This window comes from Cordyceps militaris (assembly GCF_000225605.1).
Source record: "Cordyceps militaris CM01 unplaced genomic scaffold CCM_S00003, whole genome shotgun sequence".
Lineage (NCBI taxonomy): Eukaryota > Fungi > Ascomycota > Sordariomycetes > Hypocreales > Cordycipitaceae > Cordyceps > Cordyceps militaris.
The window spans coordinates 739,795-761,274 of NW_006271971.1; the positions used below are offsets into that span (position 1 = coordinate 739,795).

Consider the following 21,480-nt stretch of genomic DNA (forward strand, 5'->3'; position numbering starts at 1 on the left):
CCCAACAGCCAGCATCACGCACTATCCCGCACCTCAGAACGGATTTCCCAACCTCAATCCAGAAAAAAAAAATTCATCATCATTGAAGGTGCCATCCAGACAACCCGGAACGCTAAGAAATATAGCTCTTCCTATAAAGAGGGGGAAAAAAGCCCCCTCCCGATCCAGTTGCTTTTTCCCTCGTCCGATTGTGTGCTTTTTTAACTAAAACCCAATACTTCCACCGTTCGACCAAGAAGCAAGAATGTATCGCCATTCAATGCGTAGAAAAAATGTTAATACACAAGACCCTTTTTCTCTTCCCATCTTTGTTGGCAAAAAGAAGTCTAGAATGGAACCCCCCCCCCCAGAAAGAAGAACAAAAATCCCACCTGTCGGCCGTGCTTTAACAAAAGCAGGTCGAGCATCAAATTAAATTATGAAGCGAAAAGAGGCACAGGCCTTGGCCTCGCCATTTTTACTGCGGTCGTAGAGTATCATTAGCTTCCTCCTCAACCTCGCCATCCTCCTCCTCCACATCCTCATCATCATCCTCGCTCAGATCCCCACGGGCCGCCCGCTGCGCCAGCTCGCGCTCCTTGTAAACTTCCCGGCGACGGATCTCCGCATGCTGCAGCCCATCTACATAGGTACGAAACTTGACAATCTCCCGGAGAAGGTACGAGCTCTTGCGCTCCCAGTTGGTCATGGCCTTGGCCGCGTTGGTGCCGCGCGGGGTAAACGCCAGCAGCATCGGGCTGCGCAGCTGGTTGTGCGCTTGCAGGTCCGTCTCGATGCTGCGCACGTACGCAACGAGTGCCGCGCGCTGCTCCGCCTCGGACAGGGCGCTCGGCCGTGGGCTCTGCGTCGGTGGCGACCACGGCGCAATGTGCACGCGGTCCCCGGCGAGCTTGCCGTGGTCAAAGGTGCTTGTCGGCTTGCCGGTGCTCTGACTGCTGCCCTTGCGCGAGTGGCCGCTCGCCGTCGTCGGCGGCGAGGTCGATTCGTTGATGGCCGCCACGAGCGAGTTATTCACAATGGCCTCGCTCCAGCCGTACTCGACGTTGCTGATGCCGCCGACCAGCGGGTGCGAGCTGAGGCGCGCGCTCCAGTAATTGGTGGTCTGGACAAACTCGCGGATAATTTCCGGCGTCCCGACCTGGAACAAGTGGACGGCGCCGGTCGGCAGGCTGAGCGCCCACACGTACGGCCGCGTGCGCGAGTAACCCGGGGATGGCAGCGCCGAGGCCAGCGTCAGGCGCAGGTTGAACGTGCCGACATTGACGGCATTGTCCTGCCAGTTGCCGCCGCCGACGACGGGCGCTGCTGCTGTCCGCGGCCGCGCCTTGTGGCGCGACGACTTGCTGAGATTAAAAGAAAACATGCTCAGCTGACCCTTTTGCACCACGGCAAAGACCTCGGACCAGTTGCGGTCCTTGGCGCGCTTGCCGACCCCATCCAGGTGGTGCTTGTGCACCACCATGCCCTCCTTGATCCAGGGTGGCCCGGACAGCTCTAGCGATTCGTCTTCGAGCAGCTGCGTCGAGGTGCAGTCGCTGCTGATAATAGAGGGTGCCGTCTCGTCGCCGTTGAGGTCCTCGTCGCGGATGATGGACTGGCTGAGGGCGTTAGCAAAGCCAATCGATTGCTGGTAGTCGCCACGGGGCATCGACGACGCAAAGGAATCCTGCGACATGGACACATGCGTGCGTCCGAGAGAGTAGCGGCTCCAGGTGGCCGAAGACATGGCAGGGCTCCACAAGGAGTTATCGTCGTCGAAGCTAGTCCTGCTAGATGCCAGGCCGTTGCGTCCTAGTCCGGGCCGGGAACGGCTCTTCGAGGTCCAGCGCGAGGCACCACTGCGGCTTCCCTCCGTGATGCGTCCGCGCGAGGACATTTGGCCCTCCGAAGGCGCTTTGCTCAGCACGCTCGGCGTGCGCTTCAGCATCCCAATCACCGAGAGGTTGCTCGACGACTGGGCCGGGCCGACGGGGCGATCCTCGGCGCCGAACAGAGGCAGCCTGTCGTCGCGGATGGACGTGTAGATACTCTTGAGGACCTGTTCGATTTGCTCCTCCCAGACGCGCAACGGGCCAGTGAACGGAGCCCGAACGAGCGGTCCGCAGTCTTCGCCGTCGGCGCCCTGCGTGTCTGGTCGCGGACAGGGGCGGAACGAGTGGCGGAAGCTCGACCGGTCAAGCTCGGCCGCGGGCGGATCGGCAACCAGCATCGGGCTCCGGTCGGGGAGGATGCTCGGGCGCTGAAAGGCATCAGGATTCGTTTCGTGCAGCGCCTGTCGGATGGTCGAGAGCGTATTCTTGACGAATTGGCTGCGTGTCATCTTGGACTCAATCTCGGCGACGTGGAGATCAGTGTTGAGGAGCATAATCGAGTAGCAGATGGTGTGGATAATATCAGTCGCCCTGAAGCCGTGGTTTGGGTTGCAGTCGCACCATCTCTTGGAAAAGGCGACGAGGATCCGATCGACCTGCTGGGTCTCGGCCCGCAGAATCAGGCGTGCACAAATACTGCGCAAGGCGGTTAGGATAGTTTGGTCGGTAAAGCTGTAAAGCTCCATATACGCCTGCAGTGTACGCTTCCGTATCGGGCCCTCCTCGCCCATCCACGCGGCCGCCTTGTCCTTTCGGATAAAGTCTTCCAGCCCGTCGTAAATCTTCTTGGCCTTGACCCGGTCGTCCTCGGTCGGCTCGCCCACCACAAAGAGCGGCTCGTCGAGGCCGCTCTTGGCCTGCATCGTGTCCATGGTGCTCGGGGTCTTGGAGGAGTCGGTTTCGTCAAGGTCCTCGACACGCACGCTCGGGGGTGCGCTAGGGACTGATTTATAGTCTGTCTCGGTCGACATGGTGCCTACGCTCGCGGACCGGTGGCTGTCGCTGGGTAGTCTCAAGTTGGAGCGGCTGCGGCTGGTCCCCGAGCTCAGCTGCTCCAGGACGCGGGGAGTCATCTTACTGGCCCGAATGGTCTCATCTTTGCTTGCGTCCTTTTGCGAAACGTCGGTCGCTTCAGAATGGGCAGAGACGGAAAGCTCCGACCTGGAGCGCCTATCCCCGAATTTTCCCGTGCGCTCGTCTTCGCTCGCATTATCCAAGTCGAGAAAGGTCTGATTGGCGGCAGGATTTGATTTATTGGTCGCCGGGGCGGCAGTTTTCCTCGACGGAGAAATCCTGGACGGCGAATCGTGACTATTTTCGTCGCTGGGGACGCTGCGAATCTTGGCATTTGGGCTCGGCTCGTAATCGGGCGAAAATTCGCGTTGAAACTGGGGTCTGGGCTCGTCGGTGTCGTCGTCGCCGCTGCCTGCGACAATATTCGTAATGTCGGCGAGCGCACTCGGCTTCGCGGCACCAGCGGCCGATCCAGCGCTGTTGCGGAGATAGGGGTCCAATGCCTGGCGCAGGCTGCTGACGGGACTGGGGTTGTCGGCTCCAGGGTTCGTCCCGTTGCTCAACGATGCCAAGGGCACATTGGGCACGGGTGGTACGTAGGACGGCAGAGGCGGGGCGTCGTCAACCACCGACTTCTTACGTCGGCGGAAGAACGACGACGTCTTCTTCTGCAGCGGCGGTACCGGGGGCGGCGGCTGGTGCGAGTGCGATGACGAGGTATCCCGGGACGGCGGCGCCGAAGTCGATTTCGACTGCTCCTTTGTCAGTTTGCCGCTCGGCGGTCGCTCATAGCGGGACGGTGATGACGGAGGTCGTGGCGAGTTAGGCTGCGGTGACGGCTCTGGTGGTAGCAGCGAAATCTTGGACGAGTTGCCGCCGCCGAAAACGCGGCGAAAGAAGCCGGGCTTCTCTTTGGACGGCTGCTGCTGCGTCTGATCCGGGTGCTGCTGGTACGGGAACGCAGCGTGCGAGGACTTGGCGCGGTGCTCGTCGTCCTTGGCTTTGCGGTAGCCGACGCTCGGCGCCGGGGCCGACTCGAAGTCGTCGCCACTGGGCATCGGGGGCGTCGGTTGCTGGTGTTTATGCTGGTGCTGGGTCGCGGCGGCAGCGGCAGCGGCGGCGGCTTGGCTGAGCTTGCCGGACGCACTCCTCAGGGAGAGGGTGCGAGAGCTGCGCTTACGCTCGATGGAGGGCGGCGCGTGGTCAAAAGAGGTGCCGCGCGAAGAAGCCGCAGCGCCGATGCGGCGAGGGCCAGCCGGGACGGTGGGCGTGGGCGCGGCCTCGTAGTCGTGGCTGAGGTAGTCGACGTCGTAGTCAATGACCGAGGACAGGGGTAGGGGCGGTGGGCGCAGTTTCGCCGGGGAGGCTACGGTGGTGGCGGTGCCGGGTGTGCGCTTACGGACGCTGGAGCTGCCGGCGCTCTTGCTGCGACGGGGCGGGTACGAGTCGCGACGAGATGTTGTGACGGCCGGGGAGGACGGGGCCGTCGTCTCGGCGAGGAATTGGTGGTAGCCGTCGTGCTGATGCTTGGGGACGCGGTGGGCGCGTGGCGGACGGCCTGAAATGTCGTGAGGAGCCAGACTGGCGCCGCGGGTGGGCGGCGTAACAGGCGGGAGATGTTGCTTGTGGTGGGGGCGGGCGGGCGTACTCGCAAGGGCCGCGGAGACTTTTGCGTTGGCGGCGTCGACGGTGCTTTGCCGTGTGGTCGAAGACGAGGCCGACGAGGATGATGCGTTGTTGGGCGTGCGGCGGGTAGTGGTGGTGTGATTTCGGCGCGCGTCGGGCGGTGTGGAGAGGGTGGAGGAGCTGTCGGCGGTGTCGAGGTCGGAGCTGTACGAGTGGGCGTGGTGGTGATGGGAATTGGGCTCGTGGGAGCGCGAGGAAGCAACAGGACGAACAGCAGGACCAGATGATTTTGGTGCCGTCGAGGGAAGCCAGGGCGGTGCCCCATCAAATGGGTGGTGGCGGAGGTTGTGGTGCTGGGGTCGTCCGGGGCTGTGATTGCTCGGCGAGGGGGGGTCCCAGTGGCTTCTTCGCTGGTCAGACTGGCTGCTCTGCTGGCCGAGCGAGAATTGATCCAGCGACAGCAGCATGTTGGTGACGAGAGAGTCGCGCGTCACATCGCGCGGCGACAACGACAAGTCGTGAGAGTCGCGGTGATTAGGCGTGTGCGACATGCCAACTGATGAACTGCTGCTGTTGGCACGATGCCTTCTGTGGTGGTGGTTCGATGCCATGCTTGCGACCTTTTTTTTTTTTTTGCAGCCTCTTTGTCAATCACTGTATCTCCTCCGTACACCACTGGGCACGCTAATCTTTTTTTTTCTTCTTTCCCTCGTCCTTTCTCCTTGCCAGCTGCAGATGGCTGGGGTTCCTTGCTGTAGCCAAAGGGGGAGGATATTGTGGAGGACAGGTGGAGAGGATGTGCAAAGTCCCCTGGTAGAGTTCTAGTGAGGAACCATTGCGTGTGGCTCTCACCGAAACCAAGCGATTTGACGAACAACCTCCAACAATTGTCGAGGGAAAAAAGAAAGGCAGCAGCAGTGACGGGGAACAAGAGCTGCTAATAGTTGCTAGTGTCAGTCGCTGTTTCAATTGTCGCTTGTTTCCTGGTAGTTGGTGGTAATACTGTCTCGGCGGGGTGCTCTGAGTCGCAGGCGTGCAGCGCAAGTGGCGTCGCTGTAGAGAAGAGAACGAAGAGGATGGTGATGATGATGAGGAGGAAGCAAAATGTTGAATTGCAATAGTGCAGAATTCAAGGGTTCCAACTTTCGGTCGAGCTTCTTCCCTTGCCGTTTGAGGGTAGGACGACAGATGTCAGGACGGGGAGAAAAAAGAAAAGGAAGAACCCCTCGAGTGTTTGCGCGGGTGCCGCGTGTGTGTGTTGAAAGAGGAAAGAAAAAGCAATTCTCACGGTACTTTTTTTACCCGTATCTTCTCACGGCTCCTGCACGCGTAAGATAAAAAAAAAAAAAAACTAAAACAAATGAGCATGAAGATGGATGGGGCGCACAGGACAAGCTTGAGGCGTGTGTGCAAGCCAGCCCACCACAGCTCTCGAAACAAGACCGTGACTCTCTCACAATCTCCCTCCCTCTTTGTTGTCGACCCGTTCTTTTCCTCTCCTGCCGTACTGGTATTACCAATAGTGTATTACCAGTAATTCGTACGTCCAGTACTACCGGCTCTTCCATGCGGAGAAATTATAAATAAAAAAAATCAAGGGCTCTCCAATCCAAAACCAAGTGACTCGTGAGTCGTCATCCACCACATTTCCCCAGCTGTGCCTCTCAGACCGACCTGTAACACGCCGGCTCGTGGGCTGACGGGAACGCTGGTCCAGAGTTGGTCAAGCGCCAAAAATGAAGTAGAAGATAATGATCGCTAGTGTACCTGGTGGTTAAATAAATAGGTAGGTTAGTAGGTACTATGTAATTTTTAGGCCCCTCGTCAGGCACCAAACAACGGGCACCAAACAGCAAGTCAGGCACGAGGGGGTTTCAGGCCACGAACCGAGCTGCAAGCTACTAATTAATAAAACACGGGATGCGCTGCGTGCACGCTTGATGCGATGTGCCGCTCGGATGGGGCTTTCCTTTGACTTTGGAGAATCACGCTTCCCATTTTCGACATGCTCCAATTGCCCCCTTTCGCCTTGGCTGCGACACCGCTGTTACTTCTTCCCACGCCGCTTCTGCTGCTGCTTTCTAATCATAATATGTGCCGTAATCAAAACCGTCCGGACGGGGTTCCTTGATCCCAGCCGGACCCGGCTCCTGCCGCCCACCAGCAGGGACCGGGTACCGATACACGTCCCCTAGTCCCGCCCACTCTCTCCCGCGTCGATTCCCTTGGCCAAAAAGAACGACTTGACTATGTACCTAATTATTTCGTTATGAGTGTTGTTTCCGAGCCTTTTTATTCAATGCTGCCTTCACAGGGTAAGATTGCGCGCCTGCGCCCACGCGCACAGAGCTTCTTGCAGTAACGTCGTCGGCCCCTGCATGCCCAGGTTGGGCGACTACGATGCGCCGCCCTCCATTGCCAGCGCCACCGTCTGATGTTGATTATATTATCAATATTTGGGTATTATTTACATACCACTACTCCGTGCCCCAGTGCCCAGTCCCGAATGGAACCCCCACAGTCACCAAGTTGCGCGTTGTCCAAAAGCACTCCCATGTCATACATAACACAGTGTGTCCTTGAAAAGTGTAGTTTTTTTTTGCTTAAAATCGGACAATTGCCATCTTGCCCTCCACGGCAAGGATCAACCTTGTTGTTGTCAAGGGTCCAGCATGCAATTCGCGAACCTTGTCTTTTTTTCTCCCGCGAGACATTTACTTCGTACGTGGTTGTTATCTTGCATCAACTTTTTTTTTCAGCGTCCGTGCCCGTCGATGTTCCGCCCGCCCTAGAGTAACTTGCCAGAGCTGAAGCCCGAGAGCGGTCTAATAACTACCGCTCATCGCAAAGGTATGCGACTTGGCAAAGGAAATTGCTTTCGGATGCTTAAAAACTGCAATTATGCCTCGAATGCCACCCCACAAAGAACAACGGCTCAGCAACGGAACTACAGGCTACCAAATCATACGATGCTCGATTTACTTATAGGCAATCTCGATAATGTCGTACTTGGGTCTAATGCATCTACTAGTACGGGGTATTTATTCCACGTCAATGAACAGCCCCTGCTAAAGAGTGGCAGTGCGCGCCATAATGGCCGCGGCACCCGTCACTGACGTGGTATCATGCGGACTTCGTCCATTTCTGTAGCTCCAAAGCCGACACACGTCCTTGACCTTGAATTCATGTGTCGACTTCTTCTTGGTAGGAGTCCCATGCACTTCCACCGGCGTCGAAATGTTGCCGCTTCCAAATCCTGTCGTGCCCATGTAGGTAATGTCAAAGGCCTCGCGCGTGTTATCCATGGCGGCGCCCTCCTTACCGACTTTGATCGTCTCTTCCATGAATTCGTTTTCTTCCGCGGCGCCGATAAATGCTCCGGTGTGAGCATCCCTCTCCAGCGGAAACATGCCGTCCATATAATGCTGATTGAACTGGTGGCCACCACGTCTAGTCGACCGACTGAACAGGCGTCCCATGAATCTGGGCAGCTGTGGCGAACCCATTCTATTTGTCGCAAAATGCAAAACTCCCCACATCGCGACAAAGTCTGTCGTGTGCGCAAAATGTTCAATGTAGCCAATGGCACGATCTTGTGCCGCGTTCCAGCTTCGCGTCGATGTTGACATGCTCGATGAATGGGTGACGAGCGATGGCGGCTTGCCGTCACCCGCATCTATTAATACATCGACTTGCATACCCGAGATGCTCGTTTCCGTTACCAGTGTTGCCAGGGCTTCTCGTGGTTTCTTAATTGTGAGAGCCTGCGACTCAGCATGGCGATGAGGATTATTGAAATGGTTCGCGGCGTTGCCAAATGTGTACACCTCCAACTTGGACAGGAGATCTTGGGGCAGCTCTTGAAGAAGCCAGTCTAGTACCAACCCGCCTTCGATTCCACCTTGCGAATGCAGAACAAATATGACTTTCGTTTTTGACGGGTCGTACAGTACATCTCGGAGAATTTTGTAGCATACGCGAACGTCGTTGGTGGCGTAAGAAAAGTTTCGCTGGATAAGACACTCGATAACGTCGAATATGATGCCAGAGGTGCGGTTATGGACGCCAAGTATCGGTCGGCCAAATGTAATGGCAAGTCGGTTTAAGTTATTCTTCATCCAATGCTCCCTGACATTGCTCATTAACAGACATTCAGATATCGGCACGCCAGCACCTGTACATACCCTGCAGCAACACCATTCAAGAAAATCCACTGCTCGTGCTCATGCTCTGGCAGAGCCTTGGCGTATTTCTCGTCTGATCGGAAAGTCATAGTTTTGCCGTTCAGGAGGAGACAAAGCAGCCAGTTGAGGAACAGGCAGCCGCCGGCAAAGATGGCGCCGAGCCATACCGGAAAGAGCACAGCGACAAGCAGGCCAAGAATGAAGATGGTCTGGAGGAGGATAAGAATGCCGTGGACGGCGAGGCACCACAGGTTGGCCCAGCTGGGGTAGAGTTCGTCCAACTCGCCCGAGTCAGTCGGCGTGAGCGGCAAGACGACCCATGGCAGCGCCCAGCAGTAGACGAAGAAATAATAGACATCTTTGATGAAGAGGCGCCAGGGAAAATCTGTGTAGCTGTAGTTGATGACACCGGTGCCGCCCACCTGCGACCGGTAAAAGTCGGTCGCGGCGTTCATGGCACGCGGTTGTTTTTTTGGTCGTTCGGTCAGTCGGTCGGTCGCAATCTAGGGTCAGAGGTGAAGATGTAGGAGCAAGGGCATGTTGACAGTGAAGGGCGGAGGGAGGGGAAGTCTGAGATTCCACGGCGAGGCTTGGCATCGCCCCCATTTACGTTGCCGTTGTTGGGGGAGTTTCTTAGCAGCCGCACAAGTAGCCTCCAAACAGCGCTCCTGCCTACCTAAGCCATCACGCAAAAGCGCACGGCCTGGTGCGCACTGGTCAGCCATCGCAGGTGTAACCAGGCAGACGCGCCATCTCGCGGTAGACTGATGCCAACAACGACAACATTCCTTGGTCGATCTCGTCTGCCTACGAGCAAGCGGCTGATCAGCGCGCAAGGCCAAGTTTGGTCACACGCGCAATGGGGCTGTAGTGGTGTCCTCATCTGACCAACGACGCAGTCTCACGCGCCACACTTTAGACCGCGCATGGCAGTGTAGCACAGCATATAAGGATGGTGATGGTGGTGGTGATGGCGGTGGGCGCGTCAGGCACACCACCCCCAGGTTGCATAATCCGGGGCTGCCGCATATGTCAGAAAATCCCTGCATGTTATATCGACAACTTGCCGTACCCTGCATTCGACTTCCTCCCATCCTATCTCCCTTTTCTGCAGCCGCAAAACGGTGACCCCTCCCTCACGCTACCTAATAATGGTAGTCGATACAAGGTCTGGACCTTTTTAAACGGAGTCGCCTGTCTGCGTGACCGAAGCCCCAGATTTTCGGTAGTAGGCTGGTGGGACCTGCAATCGCCCGTCTGGATCTCACGATCTTTGCAGCACCCGAAAATCCCCCCCACAGCCACTGAACATGCATGACGCTTATCCACTAGGAATATTGTCTGTATGCACGCACATGGCTTCAACGATGTCTACTGAACATTTCGTCATCATTCTAGATGCCATTTCACCGCTCCTGGCCTACTTTTATTGCCTACCGTGTGTGGCTGCGGTGGGCCCACGGAGTATAGTAAGTCATCTAGATAGGCTTACAAATTCAGCCATCTTGTCTTACAAAATCAACTTGGACGATTAACTATAGACTTCACATGAATAGGAAATTGTACTGATTTGGACAGTTTTAACTTCTGTTCGATGAATTGAGTCCGCAATCTAGGACTATATGAAAAAAGGAAAACGCCAGCTAATACACAATCAATGTAGAACCTAATCTGGTTGAGCCAGTGGTTTTTGCTCATAATATCCACTAAACTGTCCCGGGGGTCTTGTGAAAATCACAGCAGACAACGGACAATGCCAAGTTACGTGGTCGTATAAAAGAGGTGGTATCGTACTCAAGGAACCTGCCCAAGAATTATCCTCTAAAGGAAACAGAAAGACGGCGCTGTCTTGTACACTTAGTCAGAAGACTTGTGCATGGAGCCGGTGACATAGTTGGACTCCAGAGCGTCGATGCTAGCGACGTCCTCAGGAGCGAGCTTAAAGTCAAAAGACTCAAAGTTGCTCTTGATGCGGTGCGCAGTCAAAGACTTGGGCAGGACAACGTTTCCACGGGCAGCGTTCCAATTGAGGAGGACCTGCGCAGGAGTCTTGCCGTACTTTTCAGCAATCCTGCCGATAGTAGGGTCCTCGAGCTTGTTTCCACGGGCCAGGGGAGAGTAGGCCTCAATCTTGATGCCGTACTTGTCGCACACGTCGACGAGGGCCTGACGCTGACAAAAGGGGTGGACCTCGACCTGGTTGACGGCCGGCACGACGGTCGAGTTCTCAATCAGGTTCTCAATGTGCGCGGCGCCAAAGTTGGAGACGCCAATGGAGCGGACCTTGCCAAGTCGCTGCGCCGTCTCGAGCGCGCGCCACGACTCGAGGCGCTTCTCCTCGTCGTCGGCGGGCGAGTGGATCAGGTAGAGGTCGAGGTACTCGAGGCCAAACTTGTCGAGCGAGGAGCAGAGGGCGTTGAAGGTGGCTTCGTAGCCGTGGTCGGCGTCCCAGAGCTTGGAGCAGACGAAGACGTCCTCGCGCGGGGTGCCCGTCTTGTCGAGCCAGCGGCGGATGGCGCGGCCGCAGGCCTCCTCGTTGGCGTAGCGCGCGGCCGAGTCAATGTGGCGGTAGCCGGCGTCGAGGGCGGCCGTCACGGCGTCCTCGGTTTCTTGGCCGTTGGGCGCCTTGTAGACGCCGAGGGCGACGGTGGGGATGGAGTTGCCGTCGTTGAGCTGGATAGAGTGCGCGGAGCGGACAGAGGAGACGGAGCTCGAGTGCGAGCGGTTGGTCTCGATCTTTTTGACAGTCATGGGGCGCTCGGGGGAGACTTCGGGGGTGATTGCCGCGGGAGCCATGTTGGAGGAGTTGTGTGTTTAGTATGGGATATAAGAGGATTGAGAGCAGACGGGGCGAGTCTAGGAGGCGGAAGATGTAAGTTGATAGGTTGATGAGAGTAATGGATCGATCTTCAGTGGATTTGAGGAGGACATCCGTCTTATATACATGAGAAAGGGGGAATCCCCAATAGGCGGGTTTCAAAGTTCTCTTTTGTCAACAACGTCGATGCCGGCACCCATCAATACCATGTACACGTTATCGGTCCCGCCATTTACACGGGCGTCATTACGGAGCATCAACAGCGGAGCTCCGATACCACAGTATCAGCACGTTGGCCTGTCGAACTCGGCCAAGCTCATCGAAATAGTGAAGATTTTTTTTTTATCTTTCCTATTTTCATTTTACTTATTAAACCGGGGCAGGGAACAAAGGGTGGGAACTAGCAGTAACTGAGAGGGGTCCTTTTGGCGATAACGCAAACTGCGGCATTTTATCTTTTGGCTCCAGTATATTTTTTTTATTTTTTTTGTAACTAGCCGAACATGGGCTGAAAGCTACATGGCAGTGCAGTACGACGGCGGTGGTGAGGGAGCGTACCCGGCCAAAACCGAGTGGACGCTCATGACGTCGGCGAGTGGAGTGGCCGGGGGCCCGAACCAGGCACCATGTGGCGGCGCGGCGTTGTCAGTGGCGGCGAGGGTCCCGGCACGATCCCAAACGAGATCCATAGCCGATCCACAAGTTTCTTTCTCGAGGGGGGACTGCTGAACGGCGCGTGGATGCCGAGAGGAGGGTAAGGGGCGGTTTTTAACTGTGGCCTGCAGGCGGTAGGCTGCAGGCTGCACATGCAAAAGCGGATGGGTACCTACCTAGGTAGGTACTAGATAGGGAGCCAGAGTTTTAAACCGAGTGGACCAGGTGGACGTGTCGTGCGTAAAGTGCACAGTACCTACGTATCTTTCTGCTGCACATGTGTTTTTTTTTTGTTTTTTTTTTGCACGTCGCAATTTCGGGAGTGGTCTTCATGATTCAGGCACTACGGCCCTTTGTCTTTACGAGAAACTTTAGTTTGCGCTGATGGACTGTCGCTGTATCTCTCCCAATCACGAACCAGATGGCTTGTTTCAAGGCTGTTGAGGCTCCGCCGGTTCTGCACAACCCTTTTGCTTGCTGCAGATAACGCCACCGCCGTTGCAGGCGCCCTCCCGGAACCGGAATCCGTTGTTTCTACGGTGAAGGCTCCCTGTAAAGAAACTACCTAGGTATGCAGTAGATGCAAGGACCTACCCCTGTAGGGAATCTAGTAATCTTACGCCACAGTTCCTTTTTTCAACCGTTCAAAACCGGGCGCCCAACAGCTCTCTTCTCCCAGCCACAGCAAGTGTTAGCTGGTGATGCGCCAACAAACAAACAGCATACTAGTTCCCCTCTTTCCTCGCCATCTGGGCACGAATCCGTCTCCTCGCCCAGTCCGACGCTACTCTCTCAACCCATCTCGTACAGGCCGGACACGCATCATCTTCTGAATACCTCGCGCAGCTGCAATAATCACGCTCATGACGCATTGGTATCCACGTAGCCAACCCCCCCCTCCCCTCGCAGAACTCGTCGACGCAACGCAAAAGCACGGCAATGCACTCATTTGTTTGGACCCCGTCCGTTCCATCAAGATGCTGCCTAGGCCATATCCGTACTGAATCGAGCAACCACCACCGCGACCAAGAGTCTGCCTCGCCGTGGACGGAAGCCCATCTGCCACGGCAAACGCAGGCCTCCTGCACGCCTTGCACCGGTGCAACCTCGCGCCATAATAAGACATCAGCCTCTCGCTTCTGTGTACTACCCTGCTGTCAAAACGCCAAGACGCCATGATCCACCATCTCTCGCCATCCTCTCTGCGGTTTTTTAGCTATCCTTCGCATTCTCGCAGGGCTGCCAGTTTGTCCTCTCGTTCTCACGCTATGACACTGCTACCTGCCGGGGCCTTAAACTGGAGCCTCAAGACACAACAAGATGGATCCCGCTACGGATTGCCGTGACGTCAACTCGTTGATTACAGGTGTACACTGTCGACGGAAAGCCAAAGTATCCCGTGGCAGTGCCGGAAAGGATGAAGCGCTGGCTTGCCCGGTGGAGGGTTGCGTCGCGCGCTGGCCCCTCCGTTATGCCCGCCGCACAATACCGACTATCCCCGTCACGGCCGTTTGATGTCAACCATCAACCAACCGGTGCGACCACGCTCGACGCGGATCCCGTCCAAGCACGGCGCCATGTCAACGCAGAGTTGCAGACAGGAATGCAAAGTCAAAGTTGGACCATCGCCTCGAGTCGTACAAGATTGTCGAGTGTCGATGCGACGCATCCTACCTTGGCAACTTTGCAGCCCGAGTTATCTGTTTGCTGCTATTTGTTACACAGCATTGAGGCGGAATCTCATGCGCCGTCTGTAGAGATGATTCTTGAGATGAGCAGGAGCGTGATTGGCGGCGAGATGTTTGAGGCTGATGTGGGTTAATTCTATTGGCACATTGCAGCAGTAGGTAGGTAGCTTTCCAAGTGTAACTTGCAACGCCCTGCCGACTCGTCGAACTCAAAAGCTATTAGTTCCGCTGAGAAGCACGCCCAACCGCATTTGCTAACGCTCATCGCTCACTTGTAGATTCTGGCGCCATCTGTGTCGTTGTTTCGTCGTTTCGTCGTTCCAATCTTCCCAGACTTGAATACGTTTTTGCCCTTGAACGCTTATCAATTCGCCTGACTAGGATGCTATCAACGGCATCCACATGGCCTCACCAACGGAGCCACGTCTCATACCAACTACGTCAGAATGGGGCCAGCACAGAGAGACATGTTGTAGATGCTACATGCAGAGGCTTCATGTGGGACCTCGACAAACTAGCTCGGCCTCTTTTTTCCCTCCCGTTGCGCAGCAATCGAGTTTGGGTAACTTATGGAGTGTGTACATCGGCGATCTATCTTTTGTGCCAGTTCCAGGAAAAGTTCCAATCGACATCAAACTAATCAACATGCAGAGGCGCGGCATGCAACGCTTGCTAGGTCGAAGCGTTGCTAGCTATCCGCTCTTTGCTCCTTACATCTCACTTGTTGGACGACAGGAAGCCACAAAGACGCTGGTCCTCAGAAAACAGAGCTGGGATTATTGATTACACCAAAAAGCTATTTTGATAATATGTGGCCCTGTATGACTCTGCCATGTGCTGTGGCAGCAAACATCCCGGGTCGCAGGATGCCCAGTCATCGTCGTCTGACCTTGACTACTAAAATGGGCCTTCACGATCTTGGGACAGATGGCTGCAACGGTATCGGCAGAGCCCCAGGCATCTAGACCCAGATGTTTACATGATGACTTCTGGGTTACTCTACATTCGTGGGTTTTGGACAGATCTGGAAAACAAGCTGTCGCGGGTGGCGGAATCTGAAGTATCGTGACTATCAGTCCAGTGAGCCCGCCCTCACACCGCATGGCAATCAATACCCATCCGTCCCCGGCCGCTGGTTCCTCGTACCCGAGCCTGGTCCCCGCTCGCGCTGTAGTTTCGTGTCGATGGCACCTTGTTGGGCAAAAGGATGAAGCATGGCCGGATCCTATTCGATAGCATAGCCTCTCCCCGAGTTCGGGAGGAATGACGGCAGGCCACCGCCTCGGCTGCAGCGCGACAACGGCTCGGACTCTGCGCTCACAAGTTCTTCAACAATCTAGGTCTACATGTTCGACGCTGGACAGTTTTCCGAGATTGCCAGACTCGCAGAGCCCAATGCAACTAGAGATAGCACAGGCCCAGGATTGTCGTTGTGCAGCCTCGGCGCTTCCACTTGCATCTCAGCATGTCTCTCAACTCTCTACCCATGCCATTCCAGACCGAGGCGATGATGCACATATCATGCCGGCAGATACGACGTACGTCACACCCTGTACGAGGCGGAAAGAAAAGGTCGTAAAAAAAAAGAAAAAAGAAAAAAGAAAAAAAGACCCTTCTCCCGACTTTACAAGCATGGTCTCTCACACCCACCTCCAAGAAGGGCACCTAGCCGTTGCTGTTGGCGGAGGTGAGCCATACTGGTGGAGCGAGAGAACCACCCTATCCCTGCATAGGGTAAACTAGATGCATACTAGGTAGCCTGAAATGTGTGAAATGTGGTGTAACTGTGGGAGAAAAGGGACAATGGCAAACATGAATAGGAAGAAAAAAAAAAGGGACTAGAAAGACCCACACCGAACAAGTCTCTTTTGCCTGTCTTGTCCATCATGCAGCAGTCGCAAATCGTTTCTTTGGCAAAGGCGACAGGACTTCAGGCCGTCGGCTATCGGTTTCACATTCCGCTATACTCGACCCTTGGCAGCCGCACCCACGTGTCAATAATTTGCTTTCTTCTTTCGTCTTTTCTTTTTCGTCTTTTTTTCTTCGTCTTTTTTTCTTCGTCTTTTCTTTTTCCTCTTTTTTTCTTCTTCTTCTTTTTCTCGGCAGTCTTAATGCTGAGTGAGCTTTTTGATGCACCTCACCTGATGTTGAACATTGCGTACAACTCCACAATCCAGCGTAATAACATGGGGGCGCGCATGAAACTTGTTCAGCAAAACCACCAACAAGCGGTGTCAAACAAAGGTGGCTGAACATACTATCTGGTGATCCCCATCTTTTTGTTCCATGGTACGAACAAAATGCCAAGAGCAGCATCCGGAAAGCCCCGCCCCCCCCTCTAGACCCTAATGTTCTTTCCCTAGTCGCACGCACTGTAATACATACATGGTGGCTTGAAGGCTAGGGGTAGGCGGTTGGTGTTTTGCCAACCCAACGGCCGGTTCTAAACTACGTGGCGCGCAAATGCAGCATCTTGAACTAACACGGAGGATGGCGCATTTTCGGGCGGGCGAGTCATCTCGGACGTTGATCGACAGCCAACTTGCGGTCCACCCGCCCTCCTTTGTGAAATAGCTGAGAATGTTTCGCATTTGCGAAAAGAAAAAGTGGAAAACTAGTAGCGAGCGATACTGGTTTCATGGCCCAGTTGGTCGGGTCTACAACACACCGGGGGGGGGGGGATCCTGTTTACTACGCCTAGGTCCTAAAGACTTGTCTAATAGGATATTTATGCCCGTTATAGGCTTGAGCAGGCGGCTTCCTCTGAGAAGCAAAAGCCAGGCGGTACTGCGTCCAGACTGTTCCATGAATATAAAACCTTTGAAACGGTTCCGATGAAGAATGCTCCCCCCCCAGCAATAGCCATGCTTGATGGCCTTGGGCGGCTTTCCCACAGCGGGGTTCTTGGCGTGGCTGATGTCGCAGTTCTGGCTCACCATATACAGATAGGTTCAGCGCCCGCGCACAAGCGCGCCGTATATAGTCGGGGCCATGGTACCTTTTTTCGGTGATTTGGTCCATGCGAGACACGTCGTGCAAGATGGCGGCGGGGAAACATGGCGGGCGTCATGTAGCTGAGCCCGTGGTCGTACAGCGTCTCGCGGTTGGACTCGAACAACGACGACGCTGACTGCATGATGCGGTAGTTGTCCACGCAGTTGTTTAATCGGGCTCTTTTTGGCTCCTCTGGACTTTGGGGGTTTTTTGACCTCGGAGATGCCATTGCTCTCGGGCGTGGGCTTGCTGCGGTTCATCGCCGGTGGCCCCCATGGGAGATGCCCTTATCACCTCGCCGGGGTCGTCGATGGAGAACCGGTTCAGGCCGGCGATGAAGTCATCGAGGAGAGCGTCTGTCGCTTTTGTTGCCGTTGTCCATGTATGCGTCGTAAAATATGCCATAGCTGATGTTGGCAAACAAGTAGCGATTGAACGATCCCTCAGCTGATTGTACCGGGCCTGTTCACGGCCCCCGTCGTGCGAGCGCGGCACAATGACGCCTTGCAGCTCCTTTCTATTTGTCTACGCCGTAAATGTCTCCCATGCAGTTGTACTTGCCAAAACTGGAGCGAGCTCAAGGGGTCGGTACTCTTCGCGCCCGCAAATCACGAGCGTTCACGGGCCGCTGTGAGCTCGGGACCGTGTACTCCTTGGCACCGATTCCCATGCCCGTGTGATATTCAGATGCGATTCTGGTACTTGAAATAATCCATGTGTGTCGATGGCGCCAACGTCTTGCCCTTCCGTCAATCTCAACTACTCGCCGTTTTGGACCCCAAAGATAAGATTGTCAGCACATATATCCGTCGTTTCAACCATTGATATCCCCTCTGCATCTTGACCGCGATGACGCCCTGGCAGAGATCCTGCCCTACCTCCAGGACGAGGATATCCTGTCTGGCGACCGGTTTGGCTCGGCAAGTACGGAAGTTGGCAATCAGCATCACAGGTGAGCTAAGGCCGTTTCATCCGAAATGAACCAATGTTGAGGTACCCCGACCTTCTCAACAGCCGCTCTCAGAACACGGTGCGCCGCTTGACCAGTATCCAGGGCATTTCTAAGCGAGGGTGAGTGTTTGACGTGCGCGGCAGAAAATGGGATGGAGCAAGCTGTAGAATCCAGAGTCCCAGGTAGACTTTATTTGTCAAGAACAATAGCATTGCACGGTCGAGGGCCACAGAGCTGATTGATGTAATAAAAAGATAGCAGCTACGTTAGGAGAGAGAAGCACCATATCCGAGCGATTGGTATTATGAAAGTAGAAGTAAGAAGACGCTGAGATGACAAATGAAGTAGAAAATAATGGACTTTTTAACCCAAAACGCCAGAATCAAGTAAGATGATATGCCCCATAAGAGGCACGAGTGTCTATAGATGGGATGCATGTTCTGGCTGCCGGAGCAGTAAGAAGAAATGAGAAACTTAAAAAGAATTACGCCGTTTCGACGCATCGTCGTGGCTGCACAGCGCCTTTGGCTGCGGGAAAAGCGTGTCTCCCTGTCGCTCGCTCCCCGGCGCGGCGCGGCACGCTCCCCGTACGGTGGATGCGAGGTCCGCGAGACCACCGACGACAGCCTCGGCGGCGTCACACGCGAGCGAAGCGGCCGCGGTGATGCCGCGCACAACAGCGGCGACCTGCTCCTTTTGCGACGCCGCGGTCGACAAGGACAGTCCGCGGCAACAGCAGTGGCAAGCACCCGTGGACGTTGGGACGGCAGTAGTAGCAGCGGGAGCCGGGGCGGCCGGAGTATACCGCGGCGGCGGCTGCGTCGCGGCGAACTGCTCATAGGCCGGTGGCGGGGCGGTCAAGGCCGAGTACGGGGGCGCGGGGCTGGCGGCCACCGACGACGGCACGACCTCGTCCATGCCGTAACTTGCAAACGCGGCCGGGGGAGGCGTGGCCATGCGCTCAGAAATGTCGCAGTGCAGACGGGCCGCGCGCTCGGCATCCTCGGCGGCCCAGCGCTGGCGGATGAGGGCAGGCGCGTCGAGCACCCACTGCCGGACGTCGGTAGAGAGGGCGCGAAAGCCGGGTGCGGTGGGCGCGTCAAACTTGCACATGCGCGAGTGCGTGGCCTCGACGCCATAGTAGGTGACGCCGGGGAGCGGGGGGCTGGCGGAGCCGGCATCGACGATGAGCATTTTCGTGCCCTTGAGGTCCGTCTTGTGGTTCTCGTGCACCATGTGGATGCGGAAGCGCTGGTAAATGTCGAGGAAGTGGCTGTTGATGTTTGCGAGTGTCTCATTGTCCTTCTTGAGTGTCTTGAGCAGCACCGACTCGGACTCGAACAGCTTGCGCGGCAGGACCGCGTCCGACATGGCCTGCAGCGCACAGCCCCACGTGGCCGCGCCGGCGCCCGTGTGCGGCGTGCCGAGGAAGACGATGCCGTACGTAGACACGTAGACGGCGCGGTAGTCGTCGTGGTGCGCATCGCGCACGTCGTGCGCGTACAGCAGCGCGCGCTTGACGAGCACGCCGCCAAGGCTATGCGCGACCCAGACGAGCGGGTTGCGGGCGCGACCCTCGCCACGGCGGAACAGCGCGAGGTTCGTCACGAGCGTCTGCGCGTGCTGGTGGATGAAGTTGTCGCTGGCGCTGCGGTCGTGGTGCCGCGAGTAGACGTCGGCGTTGTAGCCGTAGACGAGCACGTTGGCGGGCACCCCGCGGAGCGCGGCGGGGAGCAGGTCGGTCGGCCAAAACGTGCCGTTGGCGGCCGTCCACGTCAGGTCGGGCCGGCCGTTGAGGCCGTGGACAAGGACGATGTCGACCTCGGCGTCGGGGTGTGTGTAGACGGCTGTCGTCTCGTAGCGCGCAACATTGCGGTTCTCCGTGGCCTGTTTGGTGTAAGTTGGCTGACAGGCAATTGGGGGGCAAGGCGGAGATCGCCGAGTAGCTTGATGCGGCGCGGGCACGGAACTTACCACGGCTTGTGATTTCGTGGTGGAGGTTTTGGAGAAGGAGGTTTCGGAAGCGACCGACATAATTATGTGATTATTGTTGTCTGTACAAGAGGTGATTATTGAACAAGTGAACCACTTGGTGATGGCGTCCGGGATAGGTACGCCTGGTGTTAGCTGTGAGAGTGAACAGCCAATTCTAGTTTCGCGATCAAACAAGCTTGAAGCAAGATGAATCTAGATGATGGAAGGAGGTGACACAATAAAGAATCGAAATGGAAGGTCGGGGTTTCACATTGTCTTTATAACTTTGAATTCACGGTCGTCGGCCTCCCGTTATCCGGTTTCCTTCACGCTCTTGCCTGCAACTGTGGATATGGCTTCGCTTCCACAAGGGGTGTACCCGTAACGTGACGGAGTAGTCACGGAGTACATCGGTCCCAAGAGAAGTTTAACGATCTTAGGGCGAGCGAGAGCCACGGCTCGCAGGCGCAGAAGGAGGGCACAAAGCGCTCTCACGGGGGGGGCGGGCGCGCAGAGATTTTGACGACAGCCGCGTACTAACCATACACAGGTAGTCATCCGGCAGCCCAACGGCCGCTAGATCTTTACAGGCGAAAGGCCAAATACAGTTTGAATCAAATTCCGCTCGGCGAGGGCCCAAATGACCACCTAGGTTCAACTCGGTCATGGTGTGTGCGTCCCGGGGCCGAGCAATGGAGACGAGGCGACTGGCTGGATGAGTTTTCTTCTCCATCGGTGCGCGACGATAGCCGAGCTGGGCTGCCCCATAGCCACCGTCGCCCGCAGGCAGAGACAGTGGCGTAGCGGATTGTTGGCAAAACTCGATCTGTTGGTTCGTTCTCTCAGTTTGCATGGGTAGATTTGCTCGGCTGTCGGTGGTCTCCAGCATGTGCGGGCCGCGGCTTGCCGAGAGAGTGAAAAATTTTTCTTGTCATCTGAAATGCTTCAGAGGCAAATCATGAGGATTGCCGTTGCGCGAGAAGTGGCAGCACAAGTGATGTGGTTGCAGAGTGCGGAGGGAAACACTGACTGTGTCGTAACAATGATTGAAAAGGCGTATGTAAAAATACCTGACAAGTGATCGATCGACTATCACCCCAGTGTTGTTTTGAAATGACACCAGCACAATGTGCAAAGAGATATGCTCACTCAGTCGTAACGCTGGTCTGGCGTGTCGCCCTGGCCATTCACGTCGTGGCTCATATCACCGTACAAATTTGCACCTCGTCCGTGAACATCACGGTAAGAGCCGAATACCCAGAAAAATAACCCCACCCGTGACTGGTAGAGTTGAGTGTACCTGGATCGAAGATGCAATGAGTCTTTGGCTTATTAGCGTCATTGATCGTCCACCTGAGCCGCAGGCTAAACTTTAAAATTCTGCAAGTGACATGGCAGCAATCTCTCGAGGCACTCTGCCTGCTGCCCATGCCCATTGGTTATAGCTGAGAAACTAGCCACATAGCCAAGTTGTGTTGTCGCTTGCACAATTGACTAGCCACCATAGAGACACCTGTCGTACTGCGTCTTTGAGAAGCGCCACTATATTGTCCGTCCCTGACTCCCTGGTCCCTTGTCACATGCTGATGTCGTTTCGTCCGCCTATGGAATATGGTTAGGGGTGGGGAAGCCAAATGCAAGCGTGCCGCTGGGCGCCGAAGCCGAAGCCGAAGCCCGCCTTCAGGGAGCTCTTACTATCAGGCAA

General features: G+C 55.9%; 4 protein-coding genes across 4 annotated transcripts; all 4 read right to left on the reverse strand.

The window, feature by feature from the left end:
* Positions 1 to 457: 457 nt before the first annotated feature.
* Positions 458 to 5,122, reverse strand: CCM_03848 (SEC7-like protein; the record flags this gene model as incomplete). The annotated part of the gene is made up of 1 exon (XM_006668996.1): positions 458 to 5,122. One exon carries the CDS (start codon positions 5,120 to 5,122, stop codon positions 458 to 460), a length of 4,665 nt encoding a protein of 1,554 aa, XP_006669059.1.
* Positions 5,123 to 7,579: 2,457 nt separating this feature from the next.
* On the reverse strand, positions 7,580 to 9,150 carry CCM_03849 (uncharacterized protein; the record flags this gene model as incomplete). The annotated part of the gene is made up of 2 exons (XM_006668997.1): positions 7,580 to 8,639; positions 8,696 to 9,150. 2 exons carry the CDS (start codon positions 9,148 to 9,150, stop codon positions 7,580 to 7,582), a joined length of 1,515 nt encoding a protein of 504 aa, XP_006669060.1.
* Positions 9,151 to 10,552: 1,402 nt separating this feature from the next.
* On the reverse strand, positions 10,553 to 11,491 carry CCM_03850 (2,5-diketo-D-gluconic acid reductase A; the record flags this gene model as incomplete). Its single annotated transcript, XM_006668998.1, has 1 exon — positions 10,553 to 11,491. The coding sequence occupies one exon, from the start codon at positions 11,489 to 11,491 to the stop codon at positions 10,553 to 10,555; it is 939 nt and encodes a 312-aa protein (XP_006669061.1).
* Positions 11,492 to 17,017: 5,526 nt separating this feature from the next.
* On the reverse strand, positions 17,018 to 19,835 carry CCM_03851 (LipA and NB-ARC domain protein; the record flags this gene model as incomplete). Its single annotated transcript, XM_006668999.1, has 4 exons — positions 17,018 to 17,374; positions 17,847 to 17,962; positions 18,290 to 19,706; positions 19,776 to 19,835. The coding sequence occupies 4 exons, from the start codon at positions 19,833 to 19,835 to the stop codon at positions 17,018 to 17,020; spliced, it is 1,950 nt and encodes a 649-aa protein (XP_006669062.1).
* Between the last annotated feature and the right edge of the window lie 1,645 nt (positions 19,836 to 21,480).